We start from the raw sequence: 18,416 nt of genomic DNA on the forward strand, positions 1-18,416 counted from the left end.
GAGCCTACCTGGCCATATAAGTCTATCATCTTTGTTGCACATATATTGCGTCTCTGTTCCACAATCCTTTGCTTCATTGTCCATGCCTCCATCACTTTTTTTTTATAGGCATCAATTCTATTCAAAAACAGGTAAAGGATCTGGGTTTCATAACCTCTTCCAGAATTCCTGATGGCTTTTATTCGACTGGCTATGTTTTGCCTTAAAAGAGAAAACAGGAATTCAAATTATATAGTTGATGAACTTTCACATCTTTGGCTCTATAAACTGAGAACAATCACATGTATTTCTAGGGCATTTTCACATCTATCATCACTTTTGACTATTACAAGATCTCTAGGAGCTAGAGGCAGAGATTATTCTTCCTATTTCATATATGAGGAAACAAAAACTTCAAACTCTAAGATGTTTCAACATCCTTAGGTTGGTTCTTAAAAATCTTAACAGCCTCTAAAATTGTCACTAAGCCTTTCACGAGTCTTATTAAAGTCACAATGGTATGGCAAAGATTTTTTTGTAATTTTAATGTTTAAAAAAATGATTTCTTTCATGATCCAAAGAAAAAGTTAGGAAACAAAACATACAGGAAAAAATGTAATAGAGAAACGTGGATAAAATCAATAAAATTATAATTTTAGTTCATCCAGCACTGATCTAGTTCATTTAGAGTACTGATTAGTACTAGTTTGTACATGTCAATATTTAAGAAGGTTATTCTGGAGTTAAAGTTTTCTTACCCTCAGAAACCTCTTCTTCCAATGCTTTCTCATATGGCTACATCAAATAACTGACAAGTATGAGTAGTAAAAAAGCACAATCAACTTATATCAATTCTTCTAGAATAACACTTGAAAGTCAAAATTGAAACATGAAATAGAATGCTTCGTAGGAAGCAAAGACCTTCATTTAATAAATCTCTTAATAATAACAGCTAACATTCCTATCATGCTTACTTTGTATTAAATACTTTGCAATGATTCTCTCATTTTTATTTATAATATCTCTGGGATGTGGATGCTATATCAGCATGACCTACTGGACAGTATAATGAATGGTGGTGCTTTGCATCCTGGTATCACAAGGAGAGGCTGCATTGGAACAAATTAGAAATACCAATACACACCTTGATGCAAATACTTCAGTGTGGATGGTATGGTCCACTAAAATGGATAAACTATGAATGTGTAGTAAATGAACTGAAGGTAGGAATGCTTCTATTAGGTACCAGTTTCACATCATAACAAAAAGGGAACAGGTCTTACCAGTTATAACCCAGGATTTTATACTGCTTTTGTTCTATAATATTCTCAGCGCAAAGTTACGACAATAACTTATTGCAGATCAATGCCAGGTAATCATATGAAATGACTTCATTCTTAATCCCAATTAGTTGAGATATGAGCAGAAGTTGAGAAGTTACTTAAATCTGAAGGAGGAAATTGTGAAGAACTTGAAGATATTAAAAAATCTATACTTAGCAGAAAGGTCAGAATGGCAGCACTTTGAATGATTTTGGAAAGGAGACGAGTATACTTAGAATGAAATTCTGTACAGCTCTCTTGGAGTTTGATGGCATGAATCCAATTAGTAGACCAATTATATTGAAACAAACGCATTTTAAATAATTGATTTCTGCTTTAGCAGTCATGAATGAATGCCTTTTCCCACAATATTTGACAGAGTATAAAAAACATTTCAGCATATGCACACAGCACTATATACTGTAGCTAATGTCACTATAAAGATAATAGGAGGAAGGTGGAGTTACCTAAGATTATTTCTAAGGATAGACACCAGATACCATCATGGTAGAAGTGGCCTGAGAAAACTATTGAAGACCTGTGGAAAGACATTAAATCAATATCTAGAGGGTGTGCCCAGTAGAAAACTCTGAGATTATATCTCCCAAATAAGGGCAATAAAAAAGAGATTTGCAGAAATAAATCTAGAAAACCAAAGCATGTCACAAATTCTTAATATCTTTAATTAACAATTAAAAGTAAAAACTGAAAGTTTAAAGTTTTAAATGGAATGAAAACAGCACAAAAACAAGACAAATAGCAAACAAAAGCTATATTTTAGACTCTTGAGAAGCAAAGAAATTACAGGAGAAGGGAAATGCGGAAAATGAGGAAAATTTGTTTGTTTACATGGCAGAATTAGTCTGATCAATCAATAGGAATTAATTAAGCACTTAGGACATGTCAGGCCCTTTGCTAGATATTAGAGACACAAAGACAAAAATAAAACAGTCCCTGCCCTCAAGGAGTTTATGTTCTAAAAGGAAGACAACATATACATGTAGCAGTATACACAAAACAAATGGAAGATAGTTTAAGGAGGACACTAGCAGTTGGGGGCAAGAGGAAAGGTTTCATGTAGAAATAAATAAATAAAAGGGAGGTGAAAGGGAAAGAACCTGGATCTAAAAATAAAATAAAATTTAATTTAAAAAAGCAGAGGAATAATGTAAGGGATTCTATGGAGCACAGGTAAGGAGGGAAAGCATTCCAGGGGTGGGGACCAGCTAGTGCAAAGGCAGGGAGACAGGAGTTAATATTGTATTCAAAGAACAGCAAGACCAGTTTGACTAGATTTCAGATTGTAGGAAGGAAAATAATGCATAATGAGGACATTAATGAGGGCATAATAGGGGCAGCTAGATGTGTCAAGAAGGCCTAAGTTAAAATCTGGCCTCAGACACTTACTAGCTGTGTAATCTTGGGCAAGTCACTTAATCCTGTTTGCCTCAATTTCCTCAGCTGTAAAATGAGCTGGGAAAGAAAATGGCAAACTATGCCAGTCTCTTTGTAAAGAAAACCCTAAACAGGGTCGTGAAGAGTTGAACCACAACCAACTGAACCACAACAGAAGTAACGCATAATGAAGCTGGAAAGATAAAACGGAACTAGACGGCAAAGGGCTTTAATGATGGCTTAAACAAAGACGGCAGTTATGTAGGTAATGAGTAGGGAACAGGTTGTGAGAACCAATCGGGAGGCAGAAATGGCAATATTTGACAACTGATAAATGGATAAATAGGGTTAGGCAGAAGAAGGAGTCTACTAGGTTGCCAGCCTGCGAGCAACTTGAGGAAGCTGGTACCCTCAAAGGAAAATAGAGAAGTTTGAAAGACTGGAAGGTTTCTGGGGAAAGATAATGAGCTCTATTTTGGATACGTTGAGTTTAATATTTCCATGGATCATCCAGTTTAAAATGTTCAATAGCCAGTTGATGGTACTAGAATGGAGTTCAGGAAAGTGACCAATGCTACCTCTATAGATGGGAGTAGGAGCGGGAGAGAATGAGCATTTATATAATACCTACTATGTGCCAAGGGCTTTACAAATATTATGTCATTTAATCCTCACAATAACTCTGTGAGAGATGCTGTTATTACTCCCATTTTATAGTTGAAGCACTGAGGCAAATAGAGATTAAGTAACTTGGCCAGGGTAACTCTGCTAGTAAGCGTTTGGGACTGGATTTGAATTTAGGTCTTCTTGACTCCACGCCCAGTGCTTTAATCCACTGTACCACCTAGATACAAAGAAAGAAAGAGAAGAAGCAGGGGAGAGGGGAGAGAGGTGGAGAAAATTTGCAACTCAAAACCTTGTGGAAATGAATGTGGAAAACTAAAAATAAATAAATTTGAAAAAAAGTAGATCCAAGAACCTGTGATAGCAGGCCCCTCTGTGTATGTCAGGGTGCTTACTGATACACCATTCCCTCTAAAGATTCTCCTTTCAATCTGGTCAGAAAAACTCAAGAGATAATTATTATCTATTAATTAAATTAGTCAAAGACTTCCTCATTCTTGTAATTTGATCATTACCCTCATTACTTCCTGGTGGAGGAGTCCTTCTTAGGCTCATCAGCCCTCTCCCTTTAGAAACTTATTAACCTTTAATAAGAATATTATTAAAAAATTCAGTGAAGGACACTGTTTCAGAACTGATAAAGAAAAGTACTGATAAGGATTTCTCATTCAAATTAGACTAAGGTCTTCAGAATGAAGTACTTTATTAGTATTATCTTCTAATATATAATAGCCTAAAGAGGAAATGGGGTTGGGGGAGAGGAAAGAAAGGAACTCAGGACGCTTCCAAATTCTTCCCTTTTGTGCATTCCACCAACCAATATGAAGCATCTTCTATATTTGTTAATTGAGGAGCTCACTTTGTACCTTCTCTTTCTGTTCTGTAGACCACATTTAACTACATTACTCTAGCTGGTTCATTATAAATATGGAGCTCTCTGTCTTTTTACCTTAATAAAGTGAATGTATCAAAACAAGATGAAGAAAACTATTCTAGATGCTGTTAACAGCACAACAAGAGGAATAATAGGGTCTTGAATGTGTTAGATTATATCATGGGGTATAGAAAGCTATTATTGGGGTACAGAATGCCATACAGAGTATAGAAACAAAGACTAAGTGTTCAAACATACTTTAACCTCTACCCCTTCAATGTCCTGAATAGTAGCTATAAGGCTAAATAGATTAAAGAAGCTATATGGGGTCAAAGTGGATTGGAACTTTAACATTATTCTTTTGGTCAGTTGGCCAAGTAGACCGCCTGATCTCCTTAGCCATAGTTATTACCAAATAGATACTCTGAATTTATACATCGATGGTTCCAATATAGCTGTAACTCATCAAGAATGTGTACTAATCTTAGTTCAATCTCTCATATCTCATGTACTGTAACAACACCCTTATCTCTAATTCTTGTGCAAGGAGGAAGGAGAAGTGGATGGAACAAGCATTAATCTAGCTCCTGCTATATTTCAAGTGCTGCACTAAGTTCTTTTTACAAATTTATCAGTTGATCCTCACAACAACCCTATGAGGTAGGTGCTATTATTATCCCCATTTTACGACCAAGGCAAACAGTAGCTAAGTGACTTGTCCAGAGTCACATAGCTAGTAAATGTATGAGGCTGGATTTGAACTCAGTCCTGACTCCAGGCCAAGTTCTATTCACCGTGCCAACAGCCATATGTGTGCTATGCACATACCAACTGGACAATTGTAAAAGTCGAAAAGTGTCCCTAATTCTCTAAACTTGACTCTCTAAGGGATTTAACCTCCCTCCTACACATCTTTATGGATTTCTCAATTCCAGCTGTATCAGGCTCTTTTATTTTAACCATAGACATAGAAGGTGCATTTGTCATTGGTCACACTTCCAATCTGAAAACCTCTCCATATAAATCCCTGGTCAGAGGTCAGAAAAGATTCTTGGTTCTTAGATTAAACTGGCAGATGAAGATTTATATATCACGTCTGGAACCTAGCCGGTCAATCAAAAAATTCTGGTCTTCAGCGTATGCTCTGCCATCCTCTCCTCATTTATCAGAAGAGTACTGTTATCATGTGGCTGCACATTGCAAAAGTGATAGGAACGTTTTTCAAGCACGTTTTTCAAGCCCCACCTGAATCTGCTTCAGTGAAGTTCCTGACAGTGGCCTTTCTGATTATACCAACTAGTCTTCTCTCCCTGGGCGTTAAGAACATTCCAGGCTGAAAACTATTTGTATCCCAACAGTATCTGATTAAATCTTGCTTACCTCTCCTAGGCAGTGTGGACATTCAGGTGCTAATCAGGATTCTAAGTGTGGCCAATCAAATAACTGTCCCCTTGGAGCAATGATTGTACTGAGAAACAATGAGCTGTGGAGAATATCCAGCATAGCATTTACAACTATCCAGCTTCTTTCTCAATTTTAGATTAGCAATATGGGCCTGTCCCACTCAGATCATCAGTACCAAGGATGATGGCTATAGCTAGTATCTTTAATCATTGCAAAGGAGTGTATGGACAGAGATAATAACAATGTGTACAAAAGTCACTACTGACATTTTATACCAACATCAACCAAATACCTGCTTTTAAAAATCACATTTGCGGTGGGCAAGGTACATCACAATAAAGGCAGCTTCAAAATGGAGGTAACAATGTTCCCAGCTAAATCTTTCCTAGCTACCTCTAAAAAGGCACTCATCAGGAATGAATGTAGGGTCAGTTTGCTCTGGAGGTGGCAGACACAATTTCTTTGCCCTAGAGTGAGACATCTTTTTCATTTTGTCAGAGAGATGGATACCAGAACAGCTACCCTGTTTGTTCTAAACTCCATAGGAGCAAAAGTTCCTTTATATGATATATTATTTCCTTCATATGATATATGAACTCAATGTTAAAGGCTTTGGCTTTGAGCAGCAGATTTGTGGTAAATGGTCTCTGCTTACAAAGTCTTTCAGCAGTTTCTGAAACTGCTTTGGAGTGATGGATTTGGAAGCACTAGGATAAACTTTAGCGCTAGAATAAACTTTAACTCATCCTGAAGACATCTATACTAAAACAGATCTATGATAATGAAACCATTTATCCATCTAAATAAAACCAACCTATAGACTAACAAAAAGAAAAACGTCCATCAAGTAATCTGCTCTCTTTTTCTGGGTTTCCTAGCATTATATGCCTTGGCATGAGTAAGGTACAATAATATTTGTTGGGTTATTAAAAAATTTAGCTGGCCAACCAATTTTTGGACTGCAGTAACACCAATTGACCCCTTTAATCTTTTATCCAGTCATAGGAACAAGATAAAGAATTACCTTCATTAAAAATGGGCTGATCTTGTAAAATAGCAAGGTCCAACTAATAGAAGCTTAGGAAAAAGTAAGACAAAATAATAATTGTTCTGCCTGAAGATAAGAAAATGAAACTATAAATAAAAGAGAAAATAGATATATAGATAGAGAGTCTAAGGAGTCTCCTATGCCTCCTATTTTTAGATCATCTAGCTATTCCCAGGATGGCCTTAGATTGCACTTCTGAAAAAAAAATCTCTCTGTATAGACTTCATGCAGTCCATAAAAACAAAGGTTCCAAAGATTGTTCATGGCCTGCATTTTTTATGTAATGCTTTATACTCTCTCAAACCACCTTCAAGTTTCCTTCTTCTAGTGTATGATATGAATTTTTGCGGGAGTTTTTTAATATGTTTTGTTTCCCATTCTAACTTTTCCAAAGATGGACACTCAGTTCTGATCTCATGTGTAGTAGGGAGATCTCAAAGCCCACTGACCTGTTGGTCACCTGATTCCAGCCGACGGGGGACTATGACTTTAAATCTCCATGAGGGAAGATTGGCTCTCCACTTCACTGTATGGCAGTAATTCAGTCTAAGCCTCATCCATGTAACAGAGCACTTGGCCTTATTTCTGCAGGCCTTACTGCTGTTTTGCAAATTTGAGTTTCTTGCCAACTCTTTGTCTAGACAATCTTATACACACAACTGATCTACTCCACAAATACTAAACTATCCTACTATAGTGAGATAGACTGAAGACTATAAGATACCTACAGACACAAGCAGAAATAAAAACATATACAATATATCTTAGTATGTCAGACATATCTATTGGTCTTTTTCTTAAACAGTCAAATTCCGTAAACCTAAATGAGTCAGCAGGACTGGGCAGTCTGCATTGAAAAAAATTTCCTAAAAGGACTCAAAATGTCTCTCACCTGTATTTAGTTGGCTAAGGACATCTTTCAGAATGGGAATTTCGGAGTCACACACTGCTTCCTGTCAGGCATTGGAAATCTGAGTCATAGCACCATTTGAGGATGGAAGGAAATGCATTTTAGGTATAAATCTCCCAGGGACAAATTTATTAATTAAATAAAGCTCGGTTTGTCAGGTCATGGAATTCTAAACTATCTTTTCATGGAACACTGAAATCTGCTCTCCATAAATTTAAGGTACACACAAGGCTATGCCAACATTCTCCTTCTTATCTAATTAAAACTTGAAGGTGACATAATCACTTTGTGAAAAGGTTCCCATTGTTTCTCTCCCTCCAACTGTTCCCCATATTGGTCAGAATGAGATCCTGAATCCAATTTCCTTATAAAGTGGATTCTGTTCCCTTTACTGCTTCCTCTGCTTCCTGCAATATAAAATTATAGGCAAGATAAATCTGCTCTAGCAAAAAAAGATCCCCAAGAGATTTTTGCAAAATTAAAGTTCCTAAACACTCCTATAATATGCCTCATCTTCATGATTTTTGTTAGGAGCTCACCTGCATTATTATTCTAACACAATATCACTCATACTTTTCCTTCCTTTTGTCTTCGACTGAATTTCACATATTTTCCCACTAAGTTTCACGGCTTTCCACAACCTATCTTCTTGATAAATGAAACTCCAGACCCAGTTGGTATAATTTTGTCTTTTTGAATAAAGTCTATGCTTCCATTGTCAAGTTCCAATTAAAAGCCTATCAACCTTTAATACTTATGAGGACATATTTACTTCCTTATGTTAACATCTCAGATTCACAATATTACTCATACTCTGTACATTTGTGTGTAGACGTTTGTGAGCATATGTTACTGTCCATCTTCCCCCTTTTGTGCTCCTGTGGATTACTGGTCTCCTCCACAACTATTCCTTTTCATACTTTACTGAAAAAATTGATGCCATTCTCCAAAAGTTCCCTCATTTCCCCATCTGTACATTTTATAGACCCTTGACCTGTGTTCTCCCTAGAATAAAAATACTTTCTTTCTCTCCATTTTGTCAATCAAAAACCATGTCACTTTTCTACTCATGAAATTCTAAAAGTTACCTACTACCTCTAGGATCAAATACAAACTCTGCTTAGTTTTTTTTGGGGGGGGAGGGGTACTCTGCATGATTCTATTAAGAATAAAAAGAGTAAGTTAGTTAAGTAAAGTAAAAGTTAAGTTAAAATATTAGGTAAGGAAAAAAATCAGAAAATATTTTCTTCTAAGGAACAAAAGGAAAAGATGAAAAAACCCTGAGGACTGTATGATGCAGAAATATTGCTGGCTTAGGAGGGTGACTGTGGGCACAGTGAACCCTCAACCCCTTGATCTCAGGGGGAGTGGCCCTATGAGCTCTTTCTGCCCTTCACCAAAGGGATTCCTTGAGTGGTATCCTGGCACTTACAGCTCCTTATGGACCAGAGTATTCTGTCCAGCACAGTCCAAAATCACAACCTACTAGCTGGTCCTTGCCTCCTAGCAGCAGGCGCATTGATGGTCCCTGCTCTGAGCCTTTTCTGAGTACCTGACAAATGTCCAAAGCTGTGATTTACCAGTACTTCCTGCCTGCAGCTTCCCACAGAAATCATCTCCTTGTTCTGTACAGTCAAACAATGAATCCTGTTCTCATTGTGGAATTTGCATGACAGCCATTGGTCATCAACTTAATCATGCCAGGCTGGCAGAAGCTCAAGTTCATGTTAGGACATGTAATTTCTGAGACAGAGGAAATGAGTTAGTCTACACAGCTGTGGATGGTAGAGTTGTTCTGAGGGTCAATTCTTAATCTCATAAGGATAAGTGGGCAAAGAGGAGAGGACAGAGCTCTGCTGAGCTTTTAAAACCCTTCACAACCCAGCCACAACCTACCTTTACAACCTTATTATACAGTAATCTCATTTACAATCCAGTCAAGATCTAGCTATTCCTAACACAACGCTACATCTCCCATCACTGAGTCTTTGTACTCTTTGAATCCAATACTTGGCATATGCTTCCACCCTACCCCCTAAGAACTACTTGTATCCTTCAAAACTCTTCTGAAGCCTTTCTTGATACTCTAGTTACTAGTACCCTCCAGGGTAGTGGATAGATCACCAGTGCAGGAGTCAGGAGGACCTGAGTTCAAATCTCACTTCAGACACTTGACACTCACTAGATGTGTGACCTTGGGCAAGTCACTTAACCCCAATTGTCTCATCCCGGGTCATCTCCAGTCATCCTGATGAATATCTGGTCACTGGATTCAAATGGCTCTGGAGGAGAAGTGAGACTGGTGACCTGCATAGCCCTCCCTCACTCAAAACAAAGTCAAGTGCAAGTCATGTCATCATTTCTCTGATGGCATAGTCTTCTTCAGCAACGAAGGACAAACACACACAAGTACCCTCCTGTCCACTCCCACCCCTCCCACCATTTACCTTGAATTTATTTTGTATATATATCCTTGGCATGGCTTAGGATTTATTGTGGATGTGTCAACTGACATGACACCTTAACTCTTTCTCTCTTACTAGGTTATCTCACTCATCCCAACCTGTCCTCACAGCGGCAGGTTTGGGGTTTTAAACTCTCTACTCTCTCTTAGGATTCTATGGGCAACCCTAAAATATGTGGGAAGGGTCATACAATCCTACTACTCATTGCTGTAGCTTCTGATCCTCATTGTGTGAGCCATTTACACAAAATCAGCCACCATTACATCATTAACTCTTAAACATAAAATGTTTACTAAATGATTAGACAAAAGCAATAATTATAATATTTATTCACTATAAGATCAGGGAAGGAATAATAATATAACAGTTTACCCAGAAATCTGGATTATGCTCTTCCATCAATACATTCAGTGTGTGTGAGGCAGGTGAAGTAATCACAGAAAACTCACAGGGAGACTGAGAGTGAGGAAATTCACATGTTCAGGTCAACTCACAACTCTAGAGTATCAGTCTTGATGTCCTTGGTCTCTACAGAATCAATTTACACAACACAAAACTGCTTCTCTGCTATGTACTCTCTTTCTGTTCCATTCTCCTAATGGACAAACAAGCTTATTAGCTCATAGCCACCTTTTCCTTAGCTCATATCTCAGTCACAGAACCATTTAAGTGTGAAGGAAAAATTCTGTACTCTCCACTGTAGAAACAAATCTGCCAAAGACAAATGTATTAATTAAATCTAAGCATCTTTGCTTTAGAGTGCATAAAGTACTGCTGTGAAAATGTTATATACTATTATAATTACCAGAAGTTCCCTTAAGCTGGAAAAGCACCAAGCTCTTCATCTCTAGATGGCAGCGGATTCTACTTTATCTGATCAACTGAAAGCCAAGTCTCTTCTCATTATAGAAAGACACAAAGATGGGCATTTTCCCCCTATGTTCTCCTTCTCAAACCAAAGAAGGCAGTGAAGGGCAACCAACCATCCTGTAGAGGTTTCCTTCCTTTCAGGCTGTAGGTGGGACTAGAAAACAATAAGCTCAAATAGCTGTATACAGCTGCAGAATTCAATTCGGCAATCAACCCAGAAGATGAAGACATCTCTCAGTGGACCCAGGTGATCAGTAAAGCAATACACCTCTTTAATCAGTGGACTCTCAGCAAAGCTGCTGTCACATCTTCCTATCAGTTCAATTGCTATGTTCTCCATCATATCTTCTCTAATAGACTTCTGTCTCTGACTTCTTGTGGCTCCTCCTGAGCCCAGTTTATCATCCTCTTCTTCCTTCTCCTCCTTCTCATCTCTTCACATAGCTTCTTCCCTTACTTGCTTCTTGTATCTTCCAAAGCCTCAGAGACTCTTGGTGGACACTGACTCATCTTTATGAGAGAAAATGCAAGAAATCCACATTGCTGTCAAATATGAAACCAATAGTTCTTATATAATTTACCCATAAGCACCAAACAGTTATTTCATTTACAATATCTCAATTACAAAATACAAAAGTTTAAAAACAGTTACAAACAAACAAGCTAATGGATCATAAAATCCTATAGCCATCATTGTATCAGTTATTGCTATGCCTGCAAACAGATGCTTTCAGTATATTTGTTTGAGGGGCAGTTCTCTATCTGGACCTTAGAACAATCTGCATCTCTCCTCAATATTTTATGTGAGAGACTGTATTTCTTCACAAGTCAATTTTATCATTATTTCTTCTGCCTTTTTCAACAACCAAAAACTCTGTGTATATATATATATAGCACAGTAGATAATAATTTATGTACATGTTATTTCTACCAATAGAATATAAGCTCCCACCTCTGTAAAGAAAGGGGTTGAGCTGGTTGAAAGAGAATCTTATGGTTTTTATTTTATTAGTAACTCATAAACTCCTAAGTAGCTGAAATTAATGAACTAAGTTATCTTGGAACCATTCACACCTAAGATATTAAGTCATGAGGTTGCAAAATGCAGTGAAATAGCAAGAATTACAGTGAAACTTCCAGAATAAAGGCAGGAGTAGAATCACAGAATGAGAAAGGTATGGTCAGGAAAGAGTGACCACACTCTGGGGCAAGTCCAATGAAAATTATAAAGAGTGGAGGCTATTCCCTCACATAGCAATCTTTTCTCACAGTGCTACCTCCTAGCTATTTTGTCTCTCCTTCTTCCTCCTGAAGGAAGGCTTTCCCCCAAAATTTTGTCCCTGTTTTCTCTACATTCCCTTGCCCATCTCAACCATTCTTGGTGCTTCTATAATCACCTCTTAGGCTGTAGCTAGGGCCCCCCCTAAAGGCTCAGTATTAATAAGACAGCCTTAGATGAAGTCTATGCTGTCTCAGAAAGACCTTATCACCACAGACATATCTGATCTGAAAGACTAAACCCCCAATAATCAGAATTATACCAATTGTAATTGCAACACTCAAGATTCCCAAGTGAAAAGAAAACATACACAACACACTGCTTCCCTGACTACCTTCCTATGGACCAATGGACAATACACACTGCTCATCTTTATCTTTTATCTTCTCACTATCCTCTCACCCCTGGAGAATATGATGGCAATGCTTCTGTCCTTAACCTAAATGCAGACTGAACTGTTTTGCTACATGAATACCTCCCTTTGGCAACCCTTTCCCTTCTTCCCTGTTACAGGCTATCTGCATGCATTTGACAAAAAATCCCTAACCAGGAAGAAGCAATAAACATCTTCAACTAACTACAACTAACTATTGGTCCTAGAGATCATACTCCTTCCAGTAAATCAAACAGTACTTCTCTCTCTCCTTGTTGGAAATCCAAAATTTCCCATGCTCACCTCCTGGATGCATCTACAAGGGGTGAGTCCTTCCTATTATCAAGGGAATGCTAAAAAATATATCATTTAGAGATAGAGACAGGGACTGAATTTCTGATTTCCTTGGTATAATGAGTTCTCAGGTGAGGAATCTCTATCAATGCAGATTGGCACTTTCTCTGCAACTTAAAGTCTTAGAAAATTACCTGAGACCCTGAGAGGTTAAATGATTAGTTCAGGGTCACACAGCAAGTATATGGCAGAGGCAGACCTTGAACTCAGATATTCCTGGCTTCTTCGCTTGTTTTCTTCCTTCTGCATCAGCTTGCCTTTTGAAATTAAAGATTGGGTGAATCTTCCAGATTCACTGTAATCCAACCTCATCACAATCCTACATCACAAATCATCCCCAAGTGATAGTGAATGGACCTGAATATCAATCTATTGTTAAAAGCCTGGGAGGACACCTCCCCCACCAAAAACAAACCCAGCAGATGAGTATGATCTAACCAGACTTGGCCTCCAGTTTTCTACAGCAGAGCCTTTGTTTTTCACTGGTTCCCCTGTCATTTTGCTTATTCCTGTGCCCAACTTAATGCATGCCAAGTGGCCCAGATTTCTTTTTGTAGGTGTTATTTTCAGCTTATTAAAGATGGAGTTTGCTAAGTCTTTCTTATTTCAACTATGTCCACATGGCACCATAGGCTGCCTGAAAAGTAGAGTTTCCATGAGCAAAGTGTACTGTATTCTTGGTAAATTAAGCCATTACCAGGAACAAGACCCAATCTTGTAGTCAAGTGCAAGGTTTAACAGGATTGACAATAACCTAGTTTATATATACTCTATGTTTCCATTGGTTTGTGGGTCTTAGACTGTAGTATGTAATAGCTAAAACTCTAACTTTCTTCATTTCCCTTCTAGAATTTGGCTACAAATTTTGACCCCTCTCTATGTCAAATCTGTATGGGAAATTCATGTAAGTGAATGACCTACCTTAGAAAATAACATATACCATCTATACAGTAGATAGTAGTTTGGGACAAAGGATCAAACACCATATTCTTAAGAAATAAACAATAATAGAATGGTAATGTTCCCCTGGGATACTGATAAATCAGAATAAAGTGACAGCTCAAAATAAATCTAGTTAAATAAAGCAGTTAATCTAGTTAAAACCAAGCCCACGCAATACCATAGTTGAACAGGTCCTGTCAGTGGCTGTAGGATTTTCCATGACTTCCGCTGGAGTCTTTTCATGGGCTGAAATTGACCACACTCGAGTATAACTCAAAATGATCTTGGAGGACCAATAGTGCCAATACTTAAAATTTTTGGTTTTCACTTCTCCTCTTTATCTGGCTGACAGCAAGGTGATAGAGTGAGCCAATCACTTCTCTCTTCTGCAACAACACTATGACCTGCCTCTCAAAGAACCACAGCTGGAACTTTTCCTATTTCTTTAAGGCTATTACACATATCCTGGGGATAAAAAGGGTTCTGTCCAGATCTTATCTTTATAATGTTTCAAATTCTTCAATAGAAGAGTTTTTCATTCCAGACACCTGAATCGCCTGAAGAAGAAAAAAAATCTACAAACTATAACGCTCACTTGGAATGGCATCCCGATATATTTTGTCTCCTTAATGTGAATTAAATATTTGTGGTCTGTTAACATCACAGCTGGGGGCTTAGTTTCCTTCAAGTACAGCTGCCAAGTCCCCAGGGAAACATTGATAGCAGGCAGCTCCCAGTCTGTCATGATGTAATTTCTTTCTGCCAAAATCAACTGGCAGGAATAATATACAATGTGGGGGCATTCAGCCCCCAGGCTCTGACATTTCCTCTCCTCTCTGACAAGTTTTGCTGAGTTAGGGCTGCCTAACCAGTTACCCCAAGGTGTCTGTCCCCACAAAAAATGGATAGTCTGAGTTTGGGTGTTATCTCCAAGGGAATGGACATGAAAACTTTCTTCAGTATCAGGAAGGACCCCTTCTGGCTAATACTCATTTGCCTCCTTTCTCTACAATTCCACGAAGAGTTCTCTCAATTTTTAGTGTTCTAGAATATAAAAGATCCCCATCCCTTAGTGAAACTTCAGAGCCTGCTGACAGAAGTCAGTCTTACATGGCCTATTCATACATTTGACCCATTCATAATCATTCTGCCATGGGTTCCAGAAAGGTTACCTGGCTCTGGGGAAAGGTACACTTCCTGAGGTGAACAGTATAAACTACGGCAGAGCTATCAGGTAAGTACTTTCTTCAAGGTGTATGATACATTTCTATTCATGCTGAGAAAATCAGAATGTCATTTAAATAAGTTAGGACACATTGTTAGAAAATTATAGGCACGTCATCCAGTCTAAAGATGTCCAAATTTTATCTGAAAGTCTGTCTTCCTTTCATCCCTTAGCCTAATTCTAAAGAAGCTATGTATCTTTGGTAATTTTGGAAGAGCTCCATAGTAGCTAAACTGTTGCCAAAATATCTGACATCAACAAATTTGGCAATGGTAATCGATGATGATTTTATATAAGCCTATGTGTTCATCACAGGGGAAGGGCATACCGAAGGGATACTGCTACACCAAGGAAGTCTCTCAGCCATCCCATACAATATAGTGTACCCTTCTTAAGGCCTAGAGGTTTATGTGGGAATTAATTTCTCTCAAATAGCAACTAAATCTTCTAAAAGTTTCCACAGTTGCAACCAGTCCAGTTTCTACTAGAAAAATGTACCTCTCTTTCTCTGTCTAAATCTCCTTACTCTACATTGCCCATAATGGTGGCACAACACAGTCCATCTATGGTCAGCTTTTTTTGCTGCTTTCTCTAGATGCAATGTTGACCAAGTTAACTGTGTCCAGTTCTTCCACTACCCTTGGCCATGGTGCTGACTTCTATAAAGATGTCTTCCCAGATCTCTATTTCAAGTTCCAGCATTTCTCCTGAATTAAATTTTCTTCTCCTGAATTTTTCCTGCATTTATAATTGCCTAGTAGACATCTCTATTAGGTATCTTTCGGGCACCTCAAACTTGACATACTCAAAACTCAATTGTTGCCCACAAGACCAGTTTCTTCTTACTTCCCTATTGCAAATGATGGCAGTACCATTCTCCACCTTAATCATATTTAAAACCTTGAAGTCATCTTTGACTCTTCCCTCTCCCTTGTCCCAGTCAATAAGTTGCCAAGTCCCATGAAATAAATCTCATTTATCCCTTTCTCTCTATTCCTACTGACACTATCCAAATTCAAGCCCTCTTAGTTCTATACTGGTCTATTGAAATCATCTCCTAATTTGTCTTGATATTTTCATTTTCCCTTAATCCATACTACACACCACTATGGGATAAATCTCCCCAAAATCCAACTGCTCACATCATGTATCTAATTAAAATCCTTCAGTGGCCCTCTATTCCATACCAAATAAAATCCAAGCTTCTTAGACAGGCATTGAAATCCCTTAATGTCCTAGCTTCCATCTTCCTCTGCAGTCTTACTGCACAACCCTGCCTCCTTTTCCAAGAGCCCTTGTCATACATCCAAATGCACAAAGATGAAAAAAAATTCTCTCTTAGATAGTGACTAGGATAGGTTAAAAAAAAACCCAGAAGATATAATATTTTTTAAAATTATAAATGCAGTGTTCCAAATAGATATGGTGCTGCCAAAACAGCATTGAGAAGAACATTTATTACTCCAGATGCCTATGCTAGTCAGAAAGAAAAAGAGAAAGATCATGAAATAAATCTCTACCTGAAAGATTTGGGGAAATAACAATGTGGTAAACCAAAAAGAAGCAGAAAAAAGAAAATACTAAAACTAGCATAGAGATAGGCTGAATGAAATATTCTGTTTTGATAAAAAAATTAATTGAAAAAACATTAGCAGAATTCATCATTAAGAGAAGAAAGTATAAATCAATAATGCCAGGGATGAGAAAGGAGCTAGAGTACCCAATACAAAAGAAATTTGAGACATCAGAGAGAGAATGATTATTCTCAGCAATAGGTTAATAATTTCATTACCAAGCAAAAATGGATGGTTATCTGAAAAAATACAATATACCTAAACTGACACACAAGAAATAGAGGATGTATATAGGCCAACTGAGGAAAGAAGAGTATGCAAATAAAAGATTCTGCCTTTCCTCCATAATGGATTCACTGGATACTTATAAACTTTTAGTGATCATGTAATCCTCATGCAACATAAAATGACATATATCAGTGTTGCCAACAACATAACTGCTGACTATAAAGAGAAAAGGCAATGTCTGGGTTTCAGATCATAGACTGGTAGTTAGAAAGGATCTTAGAGTCTATTTTTGAGATTGCCTCCATGTAAACTCCTTGAGAACAGGAGTTCTTTTCTATTTTTATCCCCAGAACTTAGCACACAGTGCTTTGGACACAATAGATGTCTAAGAAATACTTAGATATTATACTAATTACATATATATATATGTAACATATATAATAACTATATAATAATTATAATAAGAAATACTTAGATAGTAATACTTGAATTCATTCATTCAATCCTCCAGTCCAAACCCTTCATTTTAGAGGTGGTACTTTTTAGAGGTGACACTTAACATCCAGCAGACTGGACATTAAATGACTTGACCAAGGTCATACAAATAGTAAGTATCAGGGGTGGGATGTGAACCTAGTTCCTCTGACTTCAGAGTTGCAATACTCCATTCACTCCCATATAGTGAGTAATTTCAATTGGAGAATGGCTGAAGAAATTATGGTATATGAACTTAATGGGATATTCTTAAGCTGTAAAAAATCAGTGATTTCAAAGAGATATGGAAAGACTTGTAGGAACTAATGCAGAGAATAATGAACAGAACAAGAGTAACAATGTATCAATTAAAAACCGAACAGTTTTGAAGATGTTATGACCATCCATGACGATAGCTGACTGACGATGAAATATGACATCCATATCCTGACAAAGAAGTGATGGATTTCGGATGCAGAATGAGACGTGTATGTATGGATGTGTGTGAATACATGTGTATATATCTATCCATAGCTATACCTATATTTATACTTATATCAATATAGATAAATGGTCATTGAGGGAAATTTGTTTTGCTTTATTATGCATATTTGTTACAATTAATTTGCTTTGCTTTTCTTCACTGGGTGGAAAAGAAGAGAGAAAATAGATTTGTTAATTCAAAAATTTTAATAAAAGAAGAAAAAAATAATCTGGAACCTGTTGGTCTTGTTTCCATACAGCTACTCCCAGACTCCCTTCTTATCCTACATCTTTTCCTGCTCTGTCAGCTCCCTCAGAATCTCTCCCTGCCTTTCCTTCCAGAAGCCATCTCTGGATTTGTGCTGCTGAGTGGCAGCCTTCATTGACTGACTGCCTCCTCTGATCCAACTTCTGCCTGGCTGCTTCCATGGATTTTGCCTCTGTATTTGCCCTCTTGTTAGTCTGTTTTGGTGCACTCCCCTCTTCAGCCACAGAACTTTCCAGGCCTCACAGTCCCACTCTTGTAGTCTAGATCAGGATAGTACATTTCCAGATTGTGTTGCGAAGCAAACAAGGTTTGGATCACAAGATCT

At 37.7% G+C, this 18,416-nt stretch overlaps 1 protein-coding gene across 1 annotated transcript in view; it reads right to left on the reverse strand.

Annotated features, from left to right (window-relative positions):
* Positions 1-18,416, reverse strand: part of FAM186A (family with sequence similarity 186 member A) — a 162,052-nt gene that overhangs the window by 42,400 nt on the left and 101,236 nt on the right. The window contains exon 5 of the mRNA XM_072654668.1: positions 9-201. Within this exon, the coding sequence (XP_072510769.1) occupies positions 9-201 (193 nt within the window). The remainder of the gene's footprint in view (positions 1-8; positions 202-18,416) is intronic.

This window comes from Notamacropus eugenii, chromosome 3 (assembly GCF_028372415.1).
Source record: "Notamacropus eugenii isolate mMacEug1 chromosome 3, mMacEug1.pri_v2, whole genome shotgun sequence".
NCBI classification, from domain to species: Eukaryota; Metazoa; Chordata; class Mammalia; order Diprotodontia; family Macropodidae; genus Notamacropus; species Notamacropus eugenii.